At 28.8% G+C, this 12870-nt stretch overlaps 1 protein-coding gene across 1 annotated transcript; it reads left to right on the forward strand.

Annotated features, from left to right (window-relative positions):
- Positions 1–4418: 4418 nt before the first annotated feature.
- LOC107882641 lies at positions 4419–12637 on the forward strand. Its single transcript, XM_029490352.1, has 7 exons — positions 4419–4799; positions 6958–7722; positions 8428–8500; positions 9741–9840; positions 11324–11443; positions 11516–11674; positions 11783–12637. Exons 2-7 carry the CDS (start codon positions 6987–6989, stop codon positions 11843–11845), a joined length of 1251 nt encoding a protein of 416 aa, XP_029346212.1. The 5' UTR covers positions 4419–4799; positions 6958–6986; the 3' UTR covers positions 11846–12637.
- Positions 12638–12870: the final 233 nt, after the last annotated feature.

The following is a 12870-nucleotide window of genomic DNA, read 5'->3' on the forward strand; positions in this document are numbered from 1 at the left end:
AATGTAATGTATAATTACATGCTCCAATTTATTATGCCAACTTGATTAAAAAAAAACTTTTTATTATTCAATGTTTTTGTAAATACTAATTTCAATTTTAAAAAAAAAATAGCATTTTAATTCTTAATTTTTAAGACATTTTACATTTAACAGTATGAAAAAACTGGCCTTCATAGGACAGGAAGCGCGCTCTGGTGACTATAGAACTGTGGTAATATTTTCAATCAAGAGTGTATACGTATAGGGGTCCAGAGTGACGACACCGTATCAATACACTTGATTGTAATGTAGGTATAGCCCATAGGAAATGTTTTATTTTCGTGTGGGCACTGAGCAGTTGCGTCATTTGTGGGGTGGAAAAGTGGGCATTTGCACTTGCCTGATTTTAAATGCAGCACAATGAGCTATTGCTCGGTGGTTTTCGATTAGCCACAAAAACATGCCTATATTTATAGGAAAATATTATATTATGTAGGTACTAAGAAATAAATTATTGTCACAATGATAAATTGGTTCCTATAATTACTAATTAATAGTTGGAATATCCGAATATATTTATAAGGAAGGAATTCCACGACGACGACGGTGGAATTGTCTCGGGCCTACGCATGTAGCGGTGTTATATACACAATTATTATAGTGTCACACTGTCACCTCAGCACATTTTAGCTTCGTTAGACTGAGTAATAATTTACTTATTCGCAAATTATATTTCTACATTAATACTATATAATAAATATTATAATTTAATATTTCAATTTTAAAGCAAGTTATGAGTATTTTAAAATTGTAAATTATAATTTTAAAATACTCATAACTTGCTATAAAAATTTACATAGGTAAGGTAAAGTGGGGTAAGTGTGATTCCGGGGAAAGTGTGTCTGCTGAATATTTGAAGATGATAGCATTTATAACTTTGTACCAGACGACATTAAATGGATGCGTAATATTGTCTCGATGCAGATGTTAAAATTTTTATGTTTGTAGCACTGTTTAATAACGAGTTATCAAATATCGCATAAAATGGTCTGATACACGGTCTTAGAAGATAAGGTCGGACAACTATACATTATCAACATTCCGCTTAGTGAGGCAAATCCATTTCAAAATTTGGCCGCTATACAATTGAGCGCTGCCCTACAGAATGATTTTGAGGTTATGGCATATATTTCTAGTTAGTAGTTCAAATTCAGTAACCACTAACCACGGTCTTATAGGATTCAATATACAAAATATATTATAATTCATAATATAATATACATATATAGGTTTGTGGTACCGTTCAGTAAACAGCGGTTCCTTAATTTCCTAACCTCAAAATCAGTATAACTGGCAGCGCTTTTGCGGCAACTTTGGGAAATGTTTTTGCCTCATTAAGCGGAAATATTGTAATAGGCGGGAGGGTGGGAAGTTGTCCGACCTTATCTTCTAAGACCGTGGTCTGATATCACTCGCATGTAAAATTCCGTTACAGTTTTGGACTCGGTCAAACTCTAAAACTAATGGTTCAATTTCGTTCATTTTTGTATCAAATAAATTATTAAAAGTTGTAGATTATCGCACTTGCCCCAATATACAGTAGAAGCCGCTTATTAGAAACACTTTGGGACCAAAGTGAAATGTGTCAATTAACCGATTGTTTCTAATAAGCGATTTAAATGTCCTAATATACAGGCGATCCGTCCTGGTAAATTTTGTTTCAATAACGCGATTGTATTAATAATCCGTGTTTCTAATAAGCGGCTTCTACTGTAGTTTTAATATATTTTTGTGAGCTGATTTACAGTTACCCCAAATAATGGGGAAAGTGTGATTTTCAAAATTATATTTTAAAATGAGCGCCAAACAGTTAAATATTAATTTATCAGGCTTTTTGAGTATACATTTAGGTTGTCTGTAAGTGTTTATGTTGTATATGATAAACATTAAATAGATAAATCATACAGTCACTATTTAATGACCATAATAATTGAAAAAAAAGCGTTCACACTTACCCCACCTTACTTTACTACATATATTTCAGAAAAAACTATTGATAATAATTGTAATGAGAATCATCGCATATTATTCTTATGGATTTCAAAACAATAACAGATTTGTTTAAAATGTAGTTAACTCATTCTATGATATTAAAATCTAAATTATATACGGGAACGGAGTGGTCGAGCGGACTAAGTCGTCGGTTACGACGCGCATCGACGCTGGTTCAAAACCTCGGCCGCGGGCTGCATTTTTCTTCGGGCAAGTCACGGTGTCCGGAGAGAAGTGCCACCATCTCCTAACCGGGAATGGAAGATACCCACTAAAAAATCTGCCAACCTGTGTAAACGTTTTTAAACCTACAGTACCCTTCCACACAGTTAAAAAAATCACCCAATGGCCTAAGTTGCCACAGGTTAATTAATAATAAAAAAAAAATTAAATATTGAGAGATTTCCCTAAAAAAGCTTTAAGGTCAAACTTTAAAAAATTAACTACTTAAATTTATAAAAAAAAATGAAAGGTGAACATTGGGGCCTGCAGGCAAAATCATTTTAAGAAGCAAAAAGAATAATTTAAATAGGAGCTAGTGACTGCATGTTAATTTGTACAAACCAAATATTATTGTGTACATTAAAATAAACGAAAAAATATGATCAGAAATCATGTATCTCCATTGCTTCAATGTATTAATATATATACAAATTATTGACATTTTTTAACGATGCTAAAAATTTAATGTACTAAGGTGCACAGGCTGTCATAGATAAATTAATTTTATGAAGCAAACAAAATTATACTGTTTTTCAAGCTGGAGAGTGTAGTAAATTTTCAATTACAATCTAAATTAGGACTAAATACAATTAAATGCAAAGGTAATAAAAAGATCATCAGAGATTATTGGTTTGAGATAGCAGTTAATACTAAAAAACAGATATTTAGATAATTAATTTAAATCTGAGAGCTAAAAAATTAGTCATCGTTATTATTCACCGAGAAACCTCAGGTAATGCAGCTAGTAGATAATAATGTAATATTATTGATTGTATATTAAATTTTTCACATAAACAAAATGTGTTGTCCGGCGTATTCTATAGGCAAAATAAGTACACAACCGAAATGACCAATTTTGTTTAGAACTATATTTTAGCTCATTGCAATTATACTCTGTTTGTGACAGAAAGTGGTTGCACACAATTCAAAAAAGGTCATAACAGGTCCACATTTCTTAGATCCAATTAAATCCGTGAAATTGTAGATAGGTACAATCAGAAGCCACCCGGTGGTCAGTGTTTCAACAGTTAATACAAATTATAATCAACTAGAGTTAAATAAATAAAAAAAATATGTAGAGGGACATGGGCACCCATAGGCCAACGCATTTTAAGAAACAGAAATCCAATTTAAGAAAAATTCAAAAGGCATAAGGTTGTCAATGTTTAAAAAATCTATATAAAAATATCAACAAAATTTAATTTAATGAAAAAAAAATGGGCAGGGTAACAAAGACGCCCGCAGACAAATTCATTTCAAAAAGCAAAAAAAAATAGATAAATATAGGTATAGAAAATAGATACTGCAGACTATAATAATATAATCTCCAGATTTTTAAGCCCCAACAATATTTACAATAATTAGTTTATTCGAACTGTATTTATCAGAGGTCCCCTTAAATATCTGGTAAAAATAAAAAAATTATAAATTAACTAGAATTATATTAATTAAAATAAAATTTGGAAGCGGGACATTAGCGCCCGCAGGCAAATTAATTTAAAAGAACAAAAAATAAATTTAATTTATAAAAAATTATACAGTATGTAAGAATCTAATCCACTTTATTAACAGGACTTAGAAATAATAGTATAGTACATGTACACATAGTATCATCATATATTATGCACTATTTAAAAATGTGTATATTCAATATTAGTATGGTTTAATGTCCGTACTCCATGTGGGTTTGGTGATAAAATAGTTTGGTTAAGTTCACAACATAAATCTGTTGAGACTTCAGTGCCGCGTTGATTAGGTAATATAACTATTGAGGATATCGCCGAAAAAAATAGTACTTAGCAATAAAAAAATCCAAGAAAGTATCAATGAGTATTTATTAATTAATAATATTACTATGAATGTATTAATTTTATTAAATTATTTTAATTTATTTGTATGTGTATTGTGTAATATAATATAGATACATATTCACATCTTTATTGCATTTATGTACCTAATTTAAACAATTCATATAGAATACAATATATTTTACTCTTCGTCATTAGGCTAAACATACTAACTAATTAGGTCATAGGTCATAGATATATACATTTTCTTCTGTTTATTGGTTCGTTCCTTGCATATTATTATAATTATTATGACTATATAGTGTATTATAACTCAATATTGACCTTGAAGAAATTACCATTATTCACAAAAAAATACCGAAATAATTTTGCATATTTTATACGATAATTATTACGTTTTTGTTGTTTCTAACTATTTCGTATATATAGGTAATTTGTTTTATAGAGTTTCTATGTAAGACTTCGTATACCACAAACGGTAATTAATATTTTAATTTTTAACCATTAATTTAAGAAATTATTCAATATCGTAAATTTAAAGTGTACAAAAAGTTTAGGTGATTATTAGCGAAATTAATAATTATATACATGTAAAAAGGTGCTATGAACTTAATGTTGAGTAAAATATTTTCATTTTAGTAGGTACCACACCGGCCATCGAATAAGACATTTCCCAATTGTAAGTCTTGTATACTTTGATAAGCAAGTTTTATCGTCAAACATAACTTTATAAAGAAGGTACGTATAAGACGTTTATTTTATATTAAATTATTACATCTGTATAGCAAATTATAAAATATTTATTGACACATACTCAATACTCAATTGTAGGTACCTATCTATTGTTTATCAAAAAGAGGGTGGTGTGGAGACTAAATGTTCTAATAAATAATTGAAATATGTATTTGTTTGTGCGAAATTTTATGCATCATGAAACTGTCATAAAAGCCATTAGTCAAACAATGTTTTTTAAAAGAAATTATTACAAAGCATTTTATTTTACAAAATTTAAATTTAAATTATTTATATTATCAAAAAGTAAAGTGTATTTTCATTATATAATATTATTATTTATTACCTATGTGGCTATCAGGCTATGCATTAAATAAATCTGATATTTTTGTTTGTACCTAACATATTTGTTAATATAAACATAACATGTTTTTTACATAAAAGTTGATTGTAAGTTTTCGTTTCGATTTTTCAAAGTTTATTTTGCATCTTATATCATTATAAATAACCATATAATTTTTCACTGATTTTTTAATATTTGACCATATTATCTCCAAATATTCCTTGTCATAAGCCGTGAATAATACATTAATACAATACCGGTGCATACTATAGTTGCATCCCGAAATATCATACGAAGTGCTTCTAATTTATATCATTAATTAAAAAGGTTATATACTTACACTAGCTGACTCCGATAATCTGATGACCGATAATCAGGTAGGTATTTAACAGTTCATAATGGAAACATTGGGAAACTCTGGAATAGATTCAAGGGTAAAAATAAAATGTACGAATTGGTTTCAGATAAAAATTAATTATCATCATACAACTTTACTGTTCGCAATGATTTACATGTTTACAAAACAGTAATTTCATGACATTTTTGATAATATTGCATTAGGTTTTACGATGAGTGATGACTGTAAAGTTTCTCGTATCATAACACTTTTATATCTAAATATCTAATATATTAAAATATATAAATATTAGGTATATTGATTTTGTTTGCGTCTCCTAGTCATACCTCATTAGCTAATATGTTGTTCAGTAAAAATTGTTGGAAGGGAAAAGTTTATTGTCAAAAATATTAAAAACTGGAATGACTGCCAAATTTCGATTTTTTTCAATTAAATTCAAAAAAATTTGTTTTAGCATTATTTATTTTAATCAATCAACTTATTTGTTATTATGTTAAAATATTACTATAAGTACCTATACCTATTTTATTATTACATAGGTATTATTATTATCAAATGCGTATATAGGTATATTGTAGCTTATTGCTAATATTTATTGGTTATACAACATAGAATCTGTATAATACAAGCAACACCCTTAAGTGTTGGCAGTATGGTCATTATAAAAACTTTAATATAATGATAACAAGGCATTTTGAGTTTTTGACGATACCTTAAAGTTAAAGTCATTAAACCCGGTCACTACAACCATGGTCATTATAAACGATTTACTACAGGTACTGTATATTATATTTAAATGTACCTTTCCTACACAAACCCGTGGATAGGTCCATAAAAGTCCAACTGGCTCCCGATTAATTTAGAGTTTAGTTATTAGCTTTTACAGAATCCTACGTTCCCTATGGATCCCAATATCCTATTATACGTTTCCTATATAGATATACTTTGTCGGAACACGGTTAGGTTAGGTTTAAACCTTCTCTAGAACATAGTAGGACTTTTAATTTGGTATAAGTAGTAGTTTAGTAAGTATCTATATAAAACCTATTATTTTTTGGTAGTTTGTGTTATTTCTTGGGGCTTCTTATAAAAATGAGCTTACATAAAATAATATTGGGTACGTACCTATAACAGGCCAAAAACGGTCAACATAATAGGATGGCAACAATTTATTACTAATTTACTCCTCTGCAAAGTTATTTCTATTACATTGTATTTAGTAGGTTAGTAAGGTTAGTAGGTAACTATAACGTATAGTTTTAGTGAGTTTACCTAGGTATGTTGTGAATTGGATGTAAGACGTACCTAGTTAGCAAACTTTCATATAGGTACAAATAATAAATAGATACCACCTACCCGATTTCCTTTCAATTCATATACTCGATAATAATATCGAACCTATACTTATAGTGGATTATTGTATTGTTCATCATATGACGTACCTATATTATTTTTATTTTTAGATTGCGTGATCTAAAAAAAAAATAACAAAATGAAATGGTTGCAAGATCACGAAGTAGCAATTAACTTGGCTTTATTCAAGCGATACCAATTTTATCAAATATTCAACCCAAACGGATCAAAACTGTTAAATTATGACACTTACAAGCTCACAAATGTCATGTTTATTGTGGCCGTTACGACTTACAACATATTTTCAGCAATGTGCTTTTTCACAGATACCGTAGACACCATCGACAGTGTTGATTTATTACTAATGATATTTATATACTCTATTATTATAATTTCTTTATTGAAAATTAGCGTTCTTCTATTTAACGCAGATCAAATTTGGGAATTGTTTGACCTGACGCGCTTTGATTTTTTAACAAGCAGGCAGTGCCGCAAAAACGTCGGAATACTCTGTAAATATCGCGATAGATCGATAACGATAACCAACTTATACCAAAACTACAGCACCATGGTATTCATCATATGGATGATCACTCCTCTGGTATTAAACACTTTTGTGGTGGTCGGAGGCCCGAATCAGCGTTATCATAACATTTTCAACATGCAGTATCCGGTATCCGCGAATATTTACAATCAATATTATTACCTATTTTATTTGATGGAAATAGCAATGGGAATATTCGTTTTAAATTATTCGATGATCATTGACAATTTCCTAATATCGTTATGTTGGGTTATAATTGCACAGTACGAAGTAATTACCACAGCGTTCGAAAAGATCGGAAACGACTGCGAACTGACAACCCTTCAAAACGGTACGTCGCGAAAGAAGTAAAATTCTTGGACTTGGTGTTGTGTTATAAATATGTACTAGTACTACTATAACAGTATTAGTATTAGGATTATAATGTTATTACTTATTAATAATTATCATAAATGCTAAAAAAAATTGTGTTGTACTATTAATCATAGTTAAGTTTTCACTTACTTTTCTTAAATAGCAACGTCAATTTGTTTCTAAAGATTCAGATATACTATCTATTTATTTAAATGTTTGTAATTTTTTCTTACATGCGAGATAGAAAATTTAAGTTGAAATCAGTAAAAATAAATCATCGTTGCTATAGTTTGAAAAAGTATTAAGACACGTATTGCACATTAACTGTGTAGGTACCGAAACGATTAAAAATTGAAATACCTACATATTTTTAGAATTTGTGTTTTAGTAGATAGATACTCCTTTTCACTTCTCGAAAACCACTTTTCAAGAACATATTTCTATTATATTTTAATTTTAATGCAAATTGTATATTAATTAGTTAATAATTATTGTATAAAGTTACATTGTTGGTATTATTTTTCCATTTAATAGTTGGGTACACTGCTTGTACACTTGCGCGTGCATGACATAAATATAACATAATAATACCATGTTTTGGTTTGGAGTATTATATTATATACTACCGTAATGGTAATTTACAAATTCTGGAAAATTAACATTATATTTTTTTGATTTTCAGAAAAAAATAACAATAGTTTTGAAGCATATGAAGATCTTAAATCAATTTTAATGGATCAGAACAAATTATACATGTTAGTATTGTATCCTATTGGCTTAACTGTGTAATATAACACCTAATATATTATAAATTAGGACACAACAAAAAATTATTACATTGCAATTAATATGTATACGTCGACACATACATAACTATGGTTTTGAAAGTGCATGAAACGCTAATTTTTTGAGGTAATAAATAGATAACATTTTTGTAACACGTTTTGTATATATAGGTGTGGTCATCCGCTGCCAAAGGTTAGGTATTTGATACTTACCGTACAATTCGTTCTAATTTCAAATTTTTTTTAGTACCTATGAAGAATCATATACCCGGGACCTAATTATACGCTTTTTGTTTATCTTTTAATGGTTATAGAGAACAGGTACATCAATCCTTTCCTAGTTCATATTGTGGCTGTCAATTGAACAAGTTTGGCACAGAAATATAAATATACCTATAATGTTTGATAATAAGTAATAACATTGATTTATTAGTTTATTACTTTATTATTAATAATAGTATACCTAATAATTAGACTGTGGATTTTTATGCAATTGTAATAGTTTTAAGCTAATGACAACAATTTTTAAAAAATTTTAATATTATATGCAAGTAAATATAGCCATATAGGTAAGTTGCTTTAAAAATTAAAATAATAAAAACTCGGACAAGAGAACACAGATAATATTCTTGCATTCAAAGCTGATAATTTGTCAATTCACTGTAATATTAAAATTAAAATATAAAATAGATTCTGATGAATACAAATTTGGTGTGTTGTTTACGTTTGTATAAGAATAACATAAATACGACAACGCAATTTTTAAGTATCATCACGTCCTCTTGATTAATAAAAGTATAATACCTACCTAACTAATGACTAAAATTATACTACATAACAACCTCGTTGAGTCATATTTTATTGTTATTCGTATTGATATATATTTTTTTAATACTGGTTAGTAGTTATGTAACTTAGATATTATAAATTTAACTTATAATCTAACATATTATATTTTACGATTAAGTAGTAGGTATAGATCATTAGATTCTATACCTACCTATAAAAATGTCTAGTAAGTATTTAAGTACATTAATAGTTTCCAAGTATTTTATTAGGTCTGCTTGAATAGTATATTGATTGAATTTTAAAATTAACTTTTAAATAGATATTTAAATTTAAAATATGAAAATTACCATTAATTAGATATCGGTATTGGATACCTTTAAAAACAATGTTTAAATAATATTTAATTTTTTTTTTTTTTCAGAAAATTGAAATCGTTCTATCGTGTGGTGTGGATAATAGTTATATTTTTGATAATTATAGATTCAGTTTTATTAATAATATTGACATATTCATTTGTTATGGTAATGTTTAATATACAAAAATTATTTTATTTTATATTCTTAAAATCCTAACTAAGGACTGAAGCCTATAAATTCAAATAAAACGCTGAACCCACATAATATGTGTCTCTGTCTTACAAACTTACAACATGGCAAATTTATAAATTAATATTACTAATTATGATATAGGGACGACTGACGAGAGAGGATTGGTACATAGGTTGAATGGTTATGATACGTTTTTCTCTAGTTTTTCAACAATTCTTCTATTGGTTATCCAACCTAACTTATGTAGGGTAGTTGTGGATATGGTGGTGAATATTCAAAGTTCGTGCAAAAGAAAAGAAAGGAGAATTATTTGAACTCACTCTAAAATTAATGAGCCACTGAGTGAGAGTATAAGGACTCCATATAATGGAACCATATTTAAGGGCCGAACAATAGAGAATAATACGCAAAGCCTTGAGTAAAAAAGAAATCTTGAACTCTGACGATTCCCAAATCTTAAACCCTTTACAGGTTACAAGTTACAACTAATGAAACTACTGATAGGTTGGTTCAACCTTACAACTTAATTGTAGGCAAACGTGGATACAAGAGGCAGGGGGCTATGGGGGCTGAATTCCTCCTATATATAATACCTATAGGCTATACCTATAGGGAGAAACAATTTTTATTGGAAAAAAAGTAAGACGGTGGAAACTCGTTACCACATTGAGTGAATATTTTTACTTATATATTATTTTGTTATACTTATATAATGCTTCGTTATAATGCTACCCGCTACCTACTTAATTTAAAACAATTTTATCGGTTTTGTTTGTAATAATTACGCACTAATATTGTGAGGTATACACACTATAAATGTATAGGTATTAATGTATTATTGTACCTATTAGGTATCTATAGACTATATAACTTTGATATATTATTAAAATTTATTTTTACTCGACACTCATCAAACAAATAACACGAAATAACTTAAACAAAACTCCTGGAAAAAAATAAACCACTTCCCATGTATTTTAAGGTTATCATTTCAATACTTCGGTATAGGCAATGAATATTAATTTTATATACATGAATAGACTGGTAGGTATTCCAATAAATTTAACAGATTTTTGAGTGCTCAGCGTTTGACCCTTCTGGTTATTCTGTGGCATATAGGTGTGAATTATGTTTGATTATGAATTGTTTCGTAAAAAAGATGCGTGGTAGGTTGGGGACATTTTGAGGTTGTACATTAGTAATTTCAAGTTAATAAAGACAAAAAAAATATATTTTTGTTTTTTATTATTTGTTCATCTCGGCCGGACAAAACACAAAATTATTAGGCGTAATAAATAGGTACCTACCTACTTCGTAAAGCTTCGCAGTTCGCACGCACTGCCAGAGACTATAGGTATACAAATATACAACAATAATATTTTTGAGTGTCCTATATATATATCAATAAACTATGATGATTATTGATTAATTAATACTGTTTTTATTCTGTTGATAGATTTGTTCGTCAGCGGAATCATTTTCTATTTTCAACATACTTAAGATCTCGACAGCATTTTTTGTTTTTGTAATTCAACTATACTTATACTGTTATTTATTTGACGTTCTAAATGATAAAGTAAAACATATTATTAGCATTACCTATATATTAGAAGGAGTTTTTTTTAATTAATTCTGTGTTTGAATACAGAAAGAATCCGTCAACTTTGGATTATATTGTTGTGATTGGACAAAAATGGATTTAAGATTTAAAAAGTTATTGTTATTAGCCACGAAGTTCAATAATGCTAATACATTAAAGATAAAATCAACACCGAATAAAATCGTTAACTTACAACTATTTTCTAGCGTAATCATTTTATACAATTATATATATATAAATATCAGAATATTAATATAAACAAAATTCTATACTTTACATTATATCTGATTCATACTAATACCAATTTAATTTTAGGTGATGACCACAGCCTTCAACATTGTCACGGTCATGCTCAAAACAATGAATGGAAAAAATTAATTTTAGTACGAATTTAAAATGTAATCTATAATCTATATTCTATAATCGTATATACGCATAGACACATAATAATAAATCATGACTGTATGCTGTATGACACCTGTGCAGTGGCGCCGAACTATATTTTCAAAGGGGGGGCAAGTAAAAAGTTATACGGACCACCACCTCCGTTTACGCTTGCTTCAGTGCTGCATATGTATACATTAATAGCTTATTAGGAACATAATTCATAAGTTGTTTGCTGAGGTACCCACGGACCCCCACGACCTCACCCACAAAAAAAAAAGGGGGGGCGGTCGCCCCTCTTGGGTTATAGGTTCGGCGCCACTGCACCTGTGAGAAGAAGAATGAATTGTTATATCTTCTCCCTGGGAAAAATGTTTAGTACGTAGGTACCTACTACCTACGTAAGCCTCACAGCGCGCTTTATTATTATCAAGTTCAGTGAATTAGGATTGGCTTGGCAAGTTTAAATTTTTAAACAACAATAAGTTATTACCGTTACTGGTTCAAAGTGAAACGAGTGTCATTCCACTTTATTACCTACATAAATAAATGATAATTCATAGTACCTAAAGATAAGTTTTGCTTTTTTCTTTCAAACACCAAATCGCCAACAGTACCTACCTACTAAATTTGTGATACTAATATAGTATTAGTATAATTAGGCTCATTAAATATCACATCACAATTTGTATCGTATGTCAATATATTCCATATACATCACGAGAAACTACTGAAAACTTGTTATAAATGAACTACCAACTCATTTAAAAAAAAAAAATAATATGATTTGATTCTGAATTCAAATTTAACACGTCCATTAGGTGGTGACACGTCAAAATATCCCCGCAAAAATATTCCATGACAAGATATCCTGCGTAAATAATAATACAATATATTTATTATTTACGTTTATAGAACACAAAAAAAAAACAATTAAAATTTTTTTAAATAAATATTAAAAATATTAATCTTTTTCAATCTTTCCGTGTACACTGAATGAATAGCCTTCAAGGCTTCAA

The sequence above is a fragment of the Acyrthosiphon pisum genome, chromosome A2 (assembly GCF_005508785.2).
Source record: "Acyrthosiphon pisum isolate AL4f chromosome A2, pea_aphid_22Mar2018_4r6ur, whole genome shotgun sequence".
NCBI lineage: Eukaryota > Metazoa > Arthropoda > Insecta > Hemiptera > Aphididae > Acyrthosiphon > Acyrthosiphon pisum.